We start from the raw sequence: 19,076 nt of genomic DNA on the forward strand, positions 1-19,076 counted from the left end.
CAATTTCAAAAACACACAGGAAGTCTGAATAACAAACACAGAAAGAGCCTGGGAACCGAAGCACGAGTTGTGGCATCTTGACAAGTCTTTAAGTAATTCTTACAAGAACAAACACCCTTAGGCTCACTTGCTTCATTGCTTAAGTCAAAACAGAATGTACATACAGCCACTAGGCTGCCACGGAAATAAATAGTGCCCACTCTTTTGATAAAAAAGCTGAAGTCATTAAATGGTCATCAGTCAGGAGAATACGGGCTATTGTGTTGTTGGAAATGATGTAAATGCAGTATGAATCTGGTTACACTGACATCAATACACAAAAGCAAAATTGTGTAATTATTTGGATTTATTGCTGGGGTCGTGATCTTGCCAATTCATTCACAATTTTGTTTACATCATACAAATACACACCAAATATTTCATTTCACTATATGTAAGATTTTTTTTTTTTTATATCATGAGGAAAGGACTGTGTGGCAGCTAATAATAACCATTAGTACAACCTAACTCCATGTAGCTGGAGGTTATGTGGACACGGAGTGCCCAGGAAGCTCAAGGACGGCTCACACTCCCAGATTAAACAACATTCACTCTCTGTCAAATGCTTAGCTCCCAAAACTGCCAAGCCAGAGGAAAATGAGCCCCCACACGACCCTCGCTGTGGATGACAGGATAAAACACAAGACAGTTGTGCCTGAAGGAGACCCAGGATAACGAAATAATCTTTAATCTCTGTCCCTTCAAGGCACTTTCAACACCTGTTATTCTTGATGCCATTGTGAGAGAGGGCAGCTCGCAGATTCATTTTAAGCCTGGTAATTATTACACTAATTATTCACTTCTGTGTGGGGTGATTACCAGTCCTCGTTCAGGTGAATACTCGTCCGCTTGCACACCAGCTGAGGCCAGAGCAGCTCGGTGGAACAGTTGTTCCACTCCTTTTTCCCTTGCAGATATTTGACCTCTTGTCATGTTTGCAATCTGTACTTTGGGGGGGGAAGGGAGAAAAACAGCCAGAAACTTTTAATTGCTCAACAGAAACAGGAGTGAAAAGCACAGGTTTGGCCATCTGTTCAGCTCACACCATCTCTTTAGCAAAGAAACATCCTATTAAACAGGTTGCATGGTTTTCACTATCCTGCGCGATGGATCTATTGGGACTTTGGCATTTCTCATAGCAGAGTTGTTGCTATGCCGTCCTACGTAACAATCAGACATTATTTCTCTTAAATTAATGAGTACGCATAGTATTTCTCCTCCTTTTCTCCTCCTCATCAATAATTAATGAATCAAGATATATTCTTTTCATTTAATGGGGTGCATTTATAATCACAGCTTGGGGGTCTGAAAGCCTTTAAGACAAATATTTCTGCTCTTTGACTAGATTTAATTCAATTAGTAGAAATACAACATCAAATACTATGCCTCCATTAACAGATCTTTCATGTTAAAAATGAGTATCATGAATATTGCATCTGTGGTCATATGAAAACAATTATTCTGTGATGCTGTGGAGACACATAAAGCTGTATAAGTAATTTCCCTATATTGTGCACATAGTGGTGAGTTTCACATCTGACAGACCTGACTGTGGGCTGTAATGTTCCCTTCATAACAGACTGTTTTAATATGAAATGGCACTTCACAAAACTCATTTAAATATGCTGTAAAATTATCAGATAATAAATACTGTGCAAAGGATCAGCGGCAGTGAAAACAGAGCATTTTACCCTTTACATTTTGATGGGAAAAGCTTATCATATGTCTGCATCATTTTCTTGATATTCATCACGGCCTCCTGGCATTTTGTGCTTAGAGATTAAGGTTGGCGATGAATCCCTGCTCAGACAGAAGTAAATACTGTTTTTGCGAGGGACTATTCTTTTAGTTATTGTGCAAATGAGTTATTTACGACGCCAGAATAGTGGGATCAAAACAAGCTACGGTCCCAGTGAGAATCATAATTAAAGAACATTTTAGCCATTGCAACAATGAGTTTGTGAGAATGTGCTCTTAATAGTTTTTAGAGTCGAGGTATATCAGGCTTTGGCTACACAGATAGTACAGCGGTTAAATTCATTGTGGGTCATTTGTTGATAATTAGAGAAATGTAGAATATCACCAGACTTATCTTTTAAGCACACAATCTAAGACAGGGATCGAGAATTTGTGTGCAGATTTTGATATTGTCCATTAGCTCTTATAGATAAAGAGAAATATGGGATAGTGTCACTAATAGTGTTAGCATACACACTAAATACAACATATCTTGATTTAACACATATTTCGACACAACTCACTCACTTACTACTAACCTTGAAGGAACTCAGTGGTAAGAAAAGTCTTTTTAAAGTTGTAAAACCAGTGAAAAGAAATGTAATTCTTTGCCAGGCCTCCTAAAAGGTCAGGTTTCATTGTCTCTGGAAGCCCCGCTGAAATATAAATGCACTGTAACACCATGTCTGCTGATTGCTTTACTCTCTAGGCAATGTCAATTTTGTGAAAGTACTTGCAGATTAAGTCGGCAGGACGTCAAGGGCCCTTGTAGATGCTGCTATCTTGTCTTAGCGAAGGGTCCGAAAGCCCTTGTCTATTACTGGAGACACCCCAAGGACAGATGTTTTAGGCTTAGGGGGGTGATAGAGAATAATAGCACATTAGATTCCTAATGTCTCTCGGATGCAGGACTCAGGGGGAACAGAACTCCTGGGTAATCCAAATTCATCTCTCTCTCTCTCTCTCCCTCATTTCCTCCTACCTTTCTTCTCTTTCTTCGCTCTAGCCAGAGTTGGGTCCTTTCTGCCTCTTGAGGTGCTGAATCCTAGCCTGAAGCTACAAGCTACACAGTCCATTCATCAAAAGCATGACCCTCTCCAGTGAGAGACAGGATGCTATGGACTAATGAACTCGATGCATGGTATGAACGTATGTGTGTCATATCTCTGTACACAGGGGAGGGAATCTTTACTTATTGCAGGCTATCGCAACACGTAAAACACACCAGGATCATATTTCAACACAAAGAGAAAAGCCCTCGTCTCTCTGGTGGGTTTGTCTTTGTGTTTGATGTGGGACGATTACACTAAAGACAACACTGAAAGGCTTAATGTCACTGTGATGTATCAAGTGTGATGCTCATGTCTGAACAGACAGACAGATGTTTACGGTTTAGTGAGAAGTTTCATTCAATCTTTTGCCAACTTTAACTTTTTCTCTACAAGGAAGCCTGGTAAATATATTCCCTCTAAAGCTAATACGCAATGAACAGCACTGTAGCCGCATTCCCCTCTGGAGTTTTTTATTGTCATACATCATAAGTAAATTGGGGAAAAAGGGACTTTAACTTTTTTTTTTTTTGTCCCAGCATGTATGTTCGGGTGTGCTAAACACATGCTAGTGATATGAAATTCCTGCCCCCACCCTCCTCACCACCAGCATGGAGCCCCCACCCCCATCTCCAACCCCAGGCCAAGGGTACACCTTGATGAGTGAAGAGGGAGGCTAATTCAGTCCTCAGGCTTAATTAATCCTATGTCTTATTTGATGAATGACTCCCCAATTGTGCTGTAATAGTGGTATTTTTTTTTCGAGGAGGGGGCTGCGGAGCGGCGTGTTGACACGAAGCTAGGAGAAAGTCAAAGTCGGGACTTCTGAGAGCCTGGACTTGGGGCTTTGTTTGCAAAGTTGTTGTCCTCTGTGGACAGCTTAAGCCCTGTCCTCTGACGTCAGGCCAGCTGCAGAGAGTGATGGTGCGCTGCAGGGAACATGTGTTTATGGATTTCTCCTAGCTAAGATCACTATAGGAGTCCACCGCCTTTGTCTCATGCTGGGTTTGTCAGTTTTGACAAACATGATTTGTTGTCTGTAAATACCCAGAGTGCCCTGCGACGTTCTTTCTCTTTTACATGAATATCTGCCTCAGGGGGGCAACACATTACAATGATAAATCCCATGTTTAACTTTCTAATGAGAGGTGCCTAAACTATTGAAAACCAACAGTTATAATGAATCTAAATGTGACTCTGAATTGTTCAGTTTTACAACTATATTTATAGTATGGGTGTATGAGGCATCTGAGATATGCCATGTGTCTCACTTAAATATAGAATTTTATAACAATTTTAAGGTTATAGGCGGATTCCTAGCACAACTAATATATCATTTCATTGTTGTGATACTACACACTATTTTTTCTGTGTTATAAATGTGCCTTGAGACCATATGATATCGGTCTGCACACAGATTCAGGACTCTTGCTTTTGCCCCGTTTAGTATGAATCCTTTTGTCACAAAGGGTTCTGCTTTAAGTATGCATTGTCCTAACAGAGGTAGCACTTAAAACTAACGATGTCATAAATTTTTCTGGCTAATGTGGCAGGCGTAAAGGGAGCTTTGGCGGGTGGGGTGAGGGTCTGGTGATTTGAGAGGAAGGATGATGAGATTCAGTGGCCTAGCCCAAGCAATGAACTTGATTAAACTAATCTCATCTCTATCAAAGCATCACTCTGATCCCCCTTGTCCCATTATTCATGGCAATGGGATAATTACACTGAGATGCATGGGGCCAGACAGACAGCACTGTGACACGGGCCCTTAGACCCTGGGCTATGCTGCCACTACTATGTGGCCTGTTCATTTTAAACACAGATTAATTATGGTCAATGGGATGGTTCACATCTGTCACTCTTGGTGAGAAAAATGGAAATGATTGCCCTCAAGATGATAAAGGATGTATATTAAGTCATCTGCTAGTTGGAGATTCAATAGGGATGGATACGATTGGCATTTTAATTTTGACATCAGCACTATGAGTGTTAGAATAATGTGGTGAAACAGCAGGAGTAGACGGGATTATATTTATGTTTACAGCCGTTGTACCAGAAAACTCACAACCCTGTCTCATAAAACCAAAGTATACAGAGATAATGACAAGTGACTCTGATATGTTTTACCTATCGACACCCGAACATAGACAGACACACCAACATGGAGCATATTTCCCATATGGTCAGAAAAAATATTAAATTAAGTACTCCACGTATTACAGCTAATACAACTCTTGTAACATCGAGGAGAATCCCCATTAACAGTATTGAAAAACCGTAAGTCCAGCATTGAAAAGACAACAATATTTATTCAGTTTTATTGGATTTCAAACTTTATTCTGGGTCATTTTGACCCCCAGCACACGGGATGATAATATCTATGTTTATGCTGCTAAAGCATGCTTCAATATATTAAACAAAAGTCCTGTGATTCTACATACAAATATTTTCCTTTTCAAGTAAAATGTTTTTTAATTAATAACACATAAATAATTGAGTAATGCAATATTTATGTAATCAACTCAGAGGTGTTTGTGGTACAGCGCTATAACGCCTACACACATCAGTAGTTTATACTGTGTGCAATCTTTCCAGGCACTTACATTTGCTTGCTCTGAGTGCCTTTTTTATTTATGGAGACTGTAATAAAAAAAAATAAAAAAAGTCAGGCCTTTTCCTTTAGTTCAAAATAAATATAACCCTAAGCTGCTTAATTGCACAGAGTGTGTTTTAACAGGTTTTGTGTCTTTATTTTATTTTTGTTTGGTTGGCTGCGTCAAACACATTAATTTTTGTTCAGCAAAGCAGTCAGAGGTGATTTCAGTATTGGCTTGTCGGTTTGCGGGGTCCCCCAGTACACACACACACACACACACACACACACAAGCACACATGCACAGTCCCACACACACACCCCAAGGGACTACTGGGGGACAACGGGGAGCGATGAGACAATAGACAACCAGCCAGTGTAATTATCTCCTGGAGTGGTATATGTAGTCAGTGAGCTCTGCTCTGCTGCGACCGGAGCTGTGTGGCCCTCACTGCTCGTCTGCAGGTTGTTTTTATCACCACAATGATTGGGATTCTTCCCCCAATAGCCCCAAGGATGTTTTTCTCCAGTTCAGTCTTTCAACTCTGTCCCCGAGGACTAACATCAAGTCACTGCCAACTGACCATACCACTTGAAACTAACAAGATTATTTCGCTGCACAGCGTACTAGCTTTCATTTTCAGTCTTTCTTGTTTTTCAAGTCTACCTGAGAAGACATTGTTTTGTTGTTAGTTTGTTGTTAGAATACAGATCAAAACCTGCTCCACAAGCATATGCGATTGTAAAATAAAGGTTTACTATATTAAACAGGCTGCGCCCAGATGTGTGCAGACATGTTTATTTTCTTCTTCAGGGGTTTATATATTGAATTAAAAGTGCATGTTAATTAACACCCCTCTCCTTGTGCAGTAATTCTTTATATCTGGATTTGCTCCAACACAGTAAATATGCTCTCAGATGCAAATGTTTATTGCTTTGTTGTTTGTAATAGTCACCTTTCATTGAACCAGCATTTTACATGCTCTGACACAACAGTTAGAGATTGCAAATTAGGAATATTGTAATTTTAAATGCGGGAAGTGAAATGTGAAGGAAAACTACACTTTTGATACAATCTGGGTCTTCTTTGTCAAAGTTTTGTCATCATTCCCATTGTCTCTTTTACTCACCACTTTTGTTGCTGAGATCTGGACACACAGCAGCATCACCAGACTGTTCGGGCCACATGAGTATAGTCATGAGTAAACTGATCCAAAACCTTATTTGGAAGTATTTAGTGTACTAATTGAAACAATCCTATTGTTTTCAATCACTTTACGGTTATTTTTATGTGTTTATAGTCCCTTTATTTTCACTGTTAGAGCTCTAACACACACACTACACATAGCAAAATATGGCACATGGTCTATACATCCCAAAAAGTCACTGAATAGGTCATGCTCCAGCAGTAAAAACAGAAAAAAAAATGTTGATCTTTTAAGCTCAAGGCCTTCCTTTTTTCCTAACTCTGTTTGGTTTTTTGTCAACATTGACATCGTAGTTTTCTTTTAGCACCCAACTGAAGTTCAGTTTACGAATATTAATTTATTTTCAGACAAAAGAATTACACAAAACTGTAGCAATATCCTCACAAAGCCTGTTGTAGAGCTTTGACTAGTCTTACATGGTGACTGGAGTTGTGAGCACACACAAGGAAAGAAATGTACTGAGCTAATAAGGCTCCTAGAAACCCCTGAACAATCCTCTTCTGCACTCCTGGCTCCACTTTGTTAGTGTTGTTGTTATAGTTCACCGGTAACCTCAAATTCATAATTTACAGTAATTTGGGTTAAATGTGTGTTTTCTTGCAGTGCACTTCTTACAGTGGAGTGCATGTGTCCTCTACAATATTATTAAGTTAAGTGTTGTAGCTCAGCAAGAGGTATATTATATTATCATATACTATATACTATAACTATGAAGCTAAGACAAAATACCACAAGATTTCCTTAAACACATGCAACCATTAGAATAAGATACATTTTACTCAAAAGCTGTGAATGTGATGCTTTTGGTTGCGTGAGCAACTTTTGTACCTATCCCTAAATAGTAAGTCTCTGCACAAGTTTGTTTGGTAAAATTGTGGTTCCACTGGTGCGTAAAGCATGACAGTCGCACAGTATTTAAACTTTTAGTAATTACACCCTATGTATGTTAGTATGCCCTGGAAATGTGAGTTAACAGCAGGTGTTATATATCTCCTTTCATACACCTCTCTTATGAGTAAAAGAACTTTATATACTTGTCCTCAGTGCAGTGGTAAAGTATACATTTACTCAAGCACTGTACTTAAGTACAGTTTTGTACTTTACTTGAATTCATGCCATTTTATATGTCAAGGCCACTATACATTTCAAAGGGAACATTTTGCTTCAATTCACTTATTTAATTACCTCAGTTATTAGTTACTTTGCTGGTTAAGATTTTATGTACCCCTCATAGGATCGGCTACAAAAATATGATGCATTTTTATATATTAAATTACCCAACAACATATAACACATTTAGATAAACTACAACATTAAAATGCCATTTTAACCGTAATGCATTCATGACAACAATCAAATTTTATAGAGCACTCTGAAAGGGGTCATTCTGCAAAGTAAGTGATTTTACTTTTGATACCCGAAGTACATTTTAACATAAGTACGTCATACTTTTCTTTCTGTAAAATGTTGAATGCAGGACTACTGCTCCTACTAGCACTGCTACTAGCACTACTAGTACCTTTACTTGAGTAAGTATGTGAGCATTTCCTCATTCACTGCCACTAAGGTAAGATTCATGCTAACTTTGTGATGTTGTGCAGCTCTGTAGGTATATTGCACAAATGTCAGTGGAAAAGTACAAGTGTGAAGTTTCTACACTCATATTTCATAGTTCAACAACAAACTCACCCCCAGTAGAGACGGAGCTCATGACATCAACCATGCATGACGAGCTCCACCTCAGCTATAACAGCACAAAAGCCGCCCGTTGTTACTTTTTAGCTGGTTTGAGTGTACTTTAGTGATTTTTATTTGGATCATGTCTTAAGTAAATCAATATGTCTTTCAAGCATGGCCATTAACAGCGGTGTCCTTTCATTCCCTTTTTTTTCCATCAAACCACACTAATCCTGATTTACACAGTTTAAAACCTTGGCCATATCCCTTACCTTCCAAGGAGATAGGGTAATTAAATTGGTACTTTTTACAAGTCGTACTCAATAAATCTGAATAAATTAACAAGGCATTACTAAGACTGCTACATTAAATTTGCATAGTGTGTTTAATGAATATGCAACTGCAAGTGAAAAGGTCTGCTACTGTGAACTCTTGAAATTAGCATAACTACTTCCAGCGTGTTTCTTAAATAATGCTCTCATTTGCACATCACTGAGTTGGCTAATTCTAACTTCAGTCAGTGTAGCCTCATAATTAAGACTCTTGCTTTAATTTTTAATGAAGTTTATGTTACATCAATCCTGACAGTAATGAGAGGGACATGGAAACAAAAAGGCTGCTAATAATTAAATTCACCAACCAGTTTGAGGCGTAGTAATTCCTGAGGAGAAATTACATGACTAATTATTAATTTGATATTCATGCCATTCCATGGATAGACTCACATAACTGCTTGTCCTGGTGCCAGTTATGCTGAAATGCAAAATGCCTTTTCACTGCCCCCATGACTGGGAGGTCTCACATGGATTTTAGTGTACAATTAATCATGTTGACACTCACGATTAAATGCTTTTTATTGGCCCCAATTTATTAGCCCATATTACCTGAGTTGGTTTAACGCCCGTTGAAGTCTGTCAGTGAGACGAGGACATAAACAGAGTAATGATTGAATAACAGTGCTGATTTGGGGGCAGATCAGAACCGGAGCTGACTTTCAGCACTCCGATTAAACCAGGAAAAGGCCGTCTCTCCTTCCCAGTCGTGGCTGTTAACTTTCCCCATTAAGAAGTTTTCGTAAATATTCCTAGACTGTGTTTGTACAAGACTGCATAGCTTATAACTTAATGAAACCTTTGTACATCAAGACAAGAAAACACACTCAAAAAAACCTCAGTGAAGAGCTTGAATGCAAACCTTCATGTTTTTGATTTCAATTCTATAACCATGATCACCTATATTTTCTGTTTCTGATCTATTTCTTTATTTATTTTTTGTAGTTGAAGTTTTCCATTGGTTCAGTGTTTTCTGAATGAGAGGCTTTACGTCCCACCTGTCGTCCCACCCATATACAGAGGACACACCCCTGAATGCACCCATGCTCAGGTCATGCTCAGGTATTTCCCCTGCCTGGTTTTTAATTGTTTCATTACTAAGCCATAATAGCTAGATTATCTATCAAAACTGCACACAATTCCGCTCCTGTCGTATTGCTGTTTGACAATGGACGACTGCTCATTGCATTTTGTCATATTCGACATTATTTGATATGGAACTGGATAACATGCATACAATTTTACACTCATCTGGTTAATTGGCACCTTCTTTTATTGATAGATTTAATTATAATCAACACACAGAACATTATGTTTGAATATATTTTGTGTTAAAGGAAAGTTTGTATTCCCTCTAAGAAAAGGTAATTGGAGAGTCAGGATAAGAGTTCTCCTTGAGTAAGTGGAAAGCTATGGAAACCTATGATATGTGCATCAATACTTTCCAATAGAAACAACAGAGATACCATCGCTGTTTATAGAGAAAGTGGACACATTTTCACCAAAACTCTGAGTTTATGATTGAAGACTTTTTGAGATCAAAACATGATATCACTGTGTAAAAGTGTGCTGTGTCATTATCATCTGGTGTCTGAACGCAGTCTGTGACTTAGAGATGTGGTGAGATAACAGAAGTCTGAAGCATTTTATTCATTCATTTTGATCAAAAACTGTTCTCCATGCAGATCTCCTCATTTTAGACGTCACGACAACTGGCTACTCTGTTGAAAGTTAATTATTTGGGATTGTAATAGCTTTGGTTTAGGCAGGGGAACTGAACATTTCCCCAGCTGATAAGGCTGTTAATACTCGCTCTGTGCCTACAGTAGCTGTGACCGATAAAGATTTTTCCTGGCATGCAGCGGTACTTGACATTTCTTAGGATTCTTCTTCTGCTTTTCCATCAGTGCATTAAAAAAAAAAAGCGTCAAACTCAGCTCTAGATTAAATTTGTTTGATAGAATCGTAATTGCATTCTTCTGTGTGCATGCTGTCTGTGTGCATTTCCCATCTACAATTCAAATGCTTTGTCACATCTGGAGTACTTGCTCCTGAACAGGTCAGAGTCAACAACATTATTTTCGAGTGTGGGCCCTCAAGGGTGTAGTAATCAACATCACAGTTCATCAGTTCTATTACTACTATCCTTCAAAAATAAATCTCCTTGTGTATCAGCTACAATACCGCTTCAAGAGCCCTTAATCAACAAGATTTCAGATACATAAATACATATTTTTCTCTACATATTAGCCATGCTTTCCAAGGTCCTTGGCCGCCAGCTAGGGGTTGCATCCTCACACTGACGGTGTCAAAGCAGTCTGGTGGAATAGTAATGCAGAGTCGGCACTGTGCCCTGCCTTATGAGCGTGCTTTCATAGACGCAGAATTATTCAAACCTTGCCATAATTAATATGACAATATCCTTCTGGGGGTTCTTCCTGTGCCCTTTTGATTAGCCGTGGATTATCAGGACCTTTATGTTTTCCTCACTGCACCCATGTTTTCAGCACAGGTTAGCTCTCCTATTACTAAACAAATGAATTAGTGCCTGGAAATGTGTCATGCATATTACCTTTCAGCAGGAGGCACATTGAGCTGGTCAACCATAAAGGAGCAGTGCAAAGCGTACCATGCCACATTGCTTGTTTGCGTTTCTCTTTAAAGCTCTTTGTGATTTACTGTGAGGCTTGTTAATGCTTAGCAATGCAAATTTGAGTCTTACAGCAGCATATATCACACACCAATTAAAATATATCAATAGAAGTGGCACTTGGTGATTGGTCATTGTGTTAGTCACCCGTGAACACTGCCTTGGTGGCTGCAGTCCTGACCAGTCCTCACTTGTAAAATGCAAATACTCACTGGCATTAAAACACAAGACGGGCCCTTGTCTCTAAAGGAGCAGCCTTTAGATGTAGGTCAGAAAGAGCAAAGCCTAATTTAGATGTTCTAAATTGTGTCTCTCTGGCTTTGACAACTGGATGCCTGCACATGGGTTATGTTTGCAAACTTTTTTGCTAAAATTTTCAGTGGTATCTTTTCATTTCATTACCTTCCCTGTGGGTGTCACCAGCCTCAGCCGTGTGTTTTTGTTTATGCGTGTTGTAAACACTCCTGTATTGTTATTGTGTATTGTGTTGTTCTGGTCTTTGGCTCTGTTAGCCATCCTTAGAGACCAGGCATTTCCCCCGATGCACAAGATGAAAGACGGAAACAAAATGCCCCTCATTTAGTCCCAGTTGGTTAAGTGTGTTCTGATCACTGCCAAGGTCTGGATGAACATGAGCCACACAAAGGACCGTGCCTTCCAACCACACAAGCTCACAATAAAAAGGATTTGCCTCAGTCAGACGTCCTACATGCTAACCCCCAAAGGAGAGACGTGTTGATAGTGTTGCCGAGGACATGCCTACCAAACAACAATGTCAACTTTCTCTGAATTGATCCCAGAGTTCAAAGTACCCCACGCCGCACAAACTTTGTATCTAATTTGGGGCAAACAGTCAAAAATTAAATAGATTAAAACTGTTTTCCCACATTATTAATAACCCCCACAATGAAAAGATATCAGAAAAGTACACACAAAAGGAACGGTGAAGGGTTTAAGGTTAAACCTACAACACTGACCTCAAGGGGTTATAATTTCACTTAGAGTGACCCAGTGCATCGATCCATTCATTCTCTTCAGTTAATATGTCATCAGGGTGTGAGTACATCAGCGTTTAATGGCGCAACACAGTCCAGGGGAGTGCCAGCTTTCAAATCCTCCCTCTTTAAACGTCCTATACCTCCAATAATATTGTTTCATCCTGCTATCCTCATTGTGCAGCTGCTCAGAGTCGTGGTTATCCATCTCAAAGCCTTGCATATCATTTATATCCTCTATGAAAGGTAACTCTTTGTATGTGATTGAACTATGTTAATTCATACTTTCTTCTTTTTTTTGCATAATAGCCCTTTTATCTTTCTGCTTTACGGTGAAAGTTCACTCCTTTGTTGAGTTTGTTGTTAATATATTATGATCTCACATTGCTTAATATTGCATTATTCTCTGCAACAATATATACAGTACCTGTGAATCTCCATGATTATTGCTCATATGAAACAAGTTCATTATACAGTAATACATAGTACAGTACAGGCTTCTGCATTTTCTTCTCAATATTGAAATGGACTGCCATACTGTTATTCTGTTTTCTCCTCTCATCTCCATCACTCATTTACATTTTTTTCCCGTCTCACCATCTCCGCAGCGACTTTCTTCTTGCTCTCTGCTCCTTCCTCTTTATATCAGTCAGCTGGCTAAGTATCATGTGCAGTTTAATAGGATGATTTGTTGTCACGGAGTCATCTGTCACCAAAAGCTAAATGATGAAATGAGAGTGTGAGCGGCACTGTCTTGTCTGTAATGAATTATGCAGGGGGTCAGGGGCCTCTGTTTTGGTTACAGTCGACAGCACAAACACGGACCTCAGGTAGTACACTCATCAGTCCTGCTGTTTCTCACCATATGGAGTCAATGAACTGGGACTCCCCTCCTACACACACACACATACACACACACACACACACACTCACTCACTTCACATTGCACACACTCACATGCGCCTGCGGACAATTTCATAGTATTACAGTAGATAGATGGGTAGATGTGTTGTTGTTTTTTTATATATTGTGCTAAATTGTCATGTTGGCTCTTTAACTATCAATTATAGTCTACTGAAATGATAGATAGATAGATAGATAGATAGATAGATAGATAGATAGATAGATAGATAGATAGATAGATAGATAGATAGGTGGATGCATTTATGAGATTACATTACATGTGACAGATGTAATTATATTTAAGGTGCATAAAATTGTACAGCCGTATCTATAACAGAATAACCCAGAGAGACAGACTCCAGAGCCTGTCCCCATCTGATGGTCACAGAGTGAAACTGCTGCTGTTAATGCAGCTGAGGAAGAAAGCAGTTCTCCAAAAAAAATAGATAAATGAATAAAATAACGAATGAATGAATATGAATCAATATGTCTTTCTTTTTTCGTGTCTCTCAGTGTTTAATTGGATGAAAGTACTCACAGACAAATTGAATTAGAAGTTCCCGCCTCTGTTCAATTGAGATATCTGTTACAGATGATGTGCCGTATAATGAATGCCTAATTTATGTAATTAGACCATTAAGCATAATCCCAGCATATGTTCTAAATGCCCTAAGGTCTTCTTCCAGGTACTCCCTCTGATGTCACCCAGAAACGACTAATGGAGTGGGCTGCTGCCAGGACTATAATCCCGCTGTTTGACAAAACAAACAAAAAAACACAGTCACTATATTATAATATCATCATATTATATATTGCGAGCACAGAGACATGTTGTGATTCTGATGTCTCTTTCAGGTGAACATTGATATTCAGTGGGGCACCGTGTGAAGATGGCCTTTAAGTAGTGTGAATATCCCGTCATATAGGCTAAATTTGCCATCGAGGAGGTTGCAGTGAGAGCCCTCTGTCTGCTAATTAATTGTCATTCTGCTGAATATTCATACCTTATCATCAGCGCGTCCTTAATTGCACCGTAAAACATCTCTGGGGGCTGAAATCACCACGGACTTAATTAGTAGCGCGGGCCTATTGGTTGGGTTGGAGAGTCGCAGTTTTGCAGTCAGACAACAAAACTACACCTGCTTCAGCTGGAACACGGAGAAGCAAGGTGGAGAAGAAAATCCCTTTAATACGGGCTTGCTGATCACAATCCGCGTGACAAAAACTGAAACAACTCCAATGGAAAAGTGCGCTGATTTTGCACTCGTAATTCATTGGGATTAGGAATGTTTGTCTTAAAAAATGCGAATTTGTTCACCTCTAGCGACGATGTGTATATTTATAGGCTGCTTAGTGGCCTAAATACACATTGCCTGCAGTCAGCAACCTGCGTGCTCTGCAGAACCTGGAAAAGTAAACCTAAAAAACTGTGACAGACATTTTGAGAATCAGTTGATTTTAGCCTGAAAAAAAATGTAGATGCACTTCAAAAAAAAAAAATTAAACCTTACAGTAAAGTATCTCTATTAAATAATCTTCTTTTTTTTTTTTTTTCAAACTTGAGCTCGCCCCTTGGATACATGTTTTCCTGCGTAATAAGCATCGCCCTCAGCTTTAGATTTCTCTTAATCGTTCCCTGAATGGCAGATCCCCCCCCACCCCTTCTCTCTCTCTCTCTCTCCGTAGGTCTGGGTGGCAGCATATCTCAACTCGATTCAGTGTGACAATATTGTTTGGCTATCATTCGCTGCTTTAGGATGAATGGCATCGATCCTCTTTTAACAACATTTGTTTCCTATTGTGTTCGCGGTGCAGCAGAGGAGGGCAGACGTGTGAAAGTGGCTGTTTGATTCTCTTTTTCATCCCCATGACCTCAGCTTTTGTGTCTCGTCACCCTGGGAATGTCACGCCTCACTACTCTACTTTAAGATGTTTCAGAAAGTGCCCTTTGTTTTCGCTCCTCTTTTTTTTTTTTTTTTTAAAGCTCACACAAAATTGTTCTTGGTCCCCTCCTGCTATAAAGGATACTTCAGGCTGAGGCACGGTTCACAAGTGCAATGCAATTTGGCTTATCCCAACCTTTGTTCGGGTTTCTACAAATGACCAAACATAGTGCAGACTTGATCTACTGCTGCTTGAACTCAGGAGTTTGGGAGCAGCTAAAAACCCTATTCACATTCAGAGTCATGGTGGTATTTTCAGTGTGTGCATTCGGCAGGGACAAAAGGCCTACCAATATCCCATAACCCTGAAGCTCAAAAAGCCACACCGTCTGTGTGTGAGAGGAGGGAGAGAGAGAGAAAAAAAACTCTTACTGCTCCTCTGTGGCCCGGCTGGTTAATGCCGAGTGTTGCAGGTTAACTTGCAAAAGCCCAAACTGGCATGACAGCAAGTTTGCAGGACAAATAAAACTGACAAAGAGTCGAGAGGAAAATGTAGGATGAAGGAATCGTGCGTAAAAAAAAGTAAAAAAAAAAAGAAGATGCTCAAATGATCTGCTGCATGACATCTCATATTAATCACATTTCACAATCATAATTATTACACTGACAATTGCAACCACAGGCGGATCTGACTGCTGTGTTCACGGACGTATTAATCAGTGAATCCCTGTGTTTTTTTTTTTGTTTTTTTTTAAATGAATGAGTGGATGAACAGGCTGGATGTCAGAAGATGTTTGGTACTTGGCAGTGTGTTGTCATTATCCGCAGTGTTTGAGATGGGTCGACTTCCTTCTGGACGAACTCTTTTCAGCTGAACATTAACTGGAAACGACAGGTGTTAAAAGGCACTCTGCACGCTGGAAGTTTTAGACTAGACACTGAAGAAATGTGACTTTTTTCCAATTTATATTCTCTCTCCTTAAATGACAGGAGAGAGAGAGAGAAAAAAAAATCTATTCACTAGAATTCTTTCCTTTTCTCTTTTTCCGTGTTGCTTCAGGGTGTGAGACTGTTACACGGTGCTCATACTGCAGGGAGGACGCTCTTCTTCAACCTGCTCCTGGTTCCTGGGTGGAAAAAAATAGCTCGGTGTCCCCCCGCAATGCGATTCTTTTCGTAATCCGTCAGACTGGTGATGGGGTGCATTGTGGATTTATGGGAGGAAATTAGCATAAATTATGAGCAAATCTGCGTGCGCGTGTGTGGTCCCTGGCATTGCAAACCCTCCAAGCGGAAAGGTGGCCCTGGCCAAAAGCTTGAATAGCAATAGCTCAAAATAGGCTTCCCATTTGGTTTTCACATTCATATAATTGACTTATGGATATTTTATACAGTTTTCACCACACCATCCTCAAGGGTTTATTTGCATTTCTGAAGTACTTTTGAATCTTCTTTACATAAACACAATGGAGCTGATTGCCTCATGAAGTTTCAGTTTGAATAAGCTGTTTGCATTGTGTTGATGTTTTCATATCGTCTACTTCCTTTGCTCAGCTCTGGGCAAAATTAGCTGAGAAAACTAATAGTCGGCTCATCAACAAACCTGCTCATGGCATTATTTTGTTTGGCATTTCGTAAACAATATTAGACTCTAATTAGAGAAATGAGAAAAATGCATTTTCACAACATTTTCTTTTCCCCTTCCCTGTAAAATCAGCGGGCGTTTTCATTCATATCCACATTATAAAAAAAAGGATCAGCAGCCTAAAACACTTAATGGATTATTTTGATAAGTGTACTCATCACACACACCACAGCACAAGGCGGGAATATTCTTTTTTCTTTCCTTTTTTTTTTAATAATAAACCCATGTTTAGTCTCCCTCAACAGCAGCACAGATGGTTAAAAGTCCATTTTTTTTATGACAGAAAAACATCAAATTACAATACGCCGAATTATTTTCATGTCCACTCACATCCCATATATAGCCTACTTGTGAATTGCAACTGTAAAGTCCGCTGAAGAAGTATTAGCGCATACCTTCACACACTGAGTGCCATCGCAGTTCAATTCCGGTTGCCGAGCCTTTTCACCCCTTTTTCTGTCTTCAAATGGAAATGATTTCCATTGGCCCAAGGTGTCCATGTAAATAGGTGTAAATGAAACCAGATTATGCCTTCCTCCCAGCCCCCTCCTCCCATGGCAATTGTCATGTGATAGCGAAGAGGTGGCACATTAATGGAGCGCCTCTACAGGGGTCTTTTCTGCTCATGTCACTACATAAAACTATCAGATGGTTAGAGGAAGGCCATGGAGGCATCCACTTAGCTCGTCTTATCAAGGACGCCAAATGAAGTCTATTCAGCTCTGCTAGCGGGACAAGCTGACTTACTTTGCAAGAAAGACTTACAGCAGCCGTCACTCCATAAATGTGCACCGTCCGCCCGCCTGCACACAGCAGAGGCGCTCGAAGTGGCTGTTTTACGCACGAGGCAACTCCAGCTTAGCCTGCACCGAAACTTTCCCCAGCGGTTGTTTTCATGAAGAGCGGCAAGCTTTCGGCAAGGAATTAAGGGAGACTACTTTTTTTTTTTTTATTGCTTTTTTCTGAAAATATCGAGGATGCCTCGTCCAGGGAGAAACACGTACAGCGACCAGAAGCCACCTTACTCCTACATCTCCCTCACTGCCATGGCGATCCAGAGCTGCCCAGAGAAGATGCTGCCTCTCAGTGAAATTTACAAGTTCATCATGGATAGATTCCCTTATTACAGAGAAAATACTCAGCGGTGGCAAAACTCTCTGCGGCACAACCTGTCCTTCAACGACTGTTTTATTAAAATCCCCCGGCGCCCAGATCAACCAGGTAAGGGCAGTTTCTGGGCTCTGCATCCCAGCTGCGGGGACATGTTTGAGAATGGAAGTTTCTTGAGACGCCGCAAAAGGTTCAAAGTGTTGACTTCTTCTGATCATTTGGCTCCGAGTAAGCAGTCGGATGCTGCGCATTACCTCCAGCAGCAAGCCAAGCTGAGACTGAGCGCCCTGGCAGCCACTGGCACGCACCTTCCCCAAATGTCAACGTACAACCTCGGAGTGTCTCAATCGTCAACTTTTAAGCATCCGTTCGCCATCGAGAACATCATCGCCAGAGAGTACAAGGTCCCGGGGAGTCTGGCTTTCTCCACCATGCAGTCCATGTCTGCCGGGTACCCGCTCCACAACCAGCTGACGACAGCCTGGCCGCACATGTACAACACCAGCGTGATTGACACGGCGGCACCAATCTCCATGGCGAGCAGCGACTACAGTGCCTATGGCATGCCCATCAAGTCCCTGTGTCACGGGGGACAGTCCTTACCGGCGATCCCTGTGCCAATCAAGCCCACCCCGACCTCCATGCCCGGTTTCTCGGCGTTACCTCCACACATCCCCGCGTTTCTATCTAACTCACCACAGTCTCTGAGCCCGACGTCCCCACAGACAGCGACGAGCCAAAGCAGCCCAGCAACCCCGAGCGAGACTCTGACGAGCCCCTCCACACTGCAGTCTGTGGCTGTGCACTGACCAGCTGAACTTTTCCCAGCAAACGAACTGCTGGCCGGCTCCCGGCCCCTCTTTACCAATCCCAAAGTTTATATTTTCTGTCGTCGGAAACTATCAAGGCGAGTTGCAGTTGCATATCGATTTATTTGTGTATGTGTTGAATGTGTCGCTTTAAATTGTGTCATAGAAGTCCAGCACAGAATCGCACAGCGAAGTATTGCTCTTGAAAATATAAATTATTTGATAGTTCTATTTTTCAGTTTATTGTGAAATGTGAGTGTTGAAAGTGGAGCCACTGAGGGGATTCAGGGGAAGTTTGTTTTGGCACCATCAACTCTGGTTTAAAGTGCTTGTAATTCCCGTGGCAGTTTTTTTCTCTCTCTCTCTCCCAGTTTTATCAAATAACAAACCTTTTGCACCGTTTCTGTGTGACCACTGTAATGTCAATGAAATTGCGAGGCAATGGC

General features: G+C 40.5%; 1 protein-coding gene across 1 annotated transcript; it reads left to right on the forward strand.

Moving 5' to 3' along the window:
- Positions 1-17,688: 17,688 nt before the first annotated feature.
- foxb1a (forkhead box B1a) lies at positions 17,689-18,630 on the forward strand. Its single transcript, XM_070831340.1, has one exon. The coding sequence runs from the start codon at positions 17,689-17,691 to the stop codon at positions 18,628-18,630; it is 942 nt and encodes a 313-aa protein (XP_070687441.1).
- Positions 18,631-19,076: the final 446 nt, after the last annotated feature.

Source organism: Pempheris klunzingeri, chromosome 5, assembly GCF_042242105.1.
Source record: "Pempheris klunzingeri isolate RE-2024b chromosome 5, fPemKlu1.hap1, whole genome shotgun sequence".
Taxonomy (NCBI): domain Eukaryota; kingdom Metazoa; phylum Chordata; class Actinopteri; order Acropomatiformes; family Pempheridae; genus Pempheris; species Pempheris klunzingeri.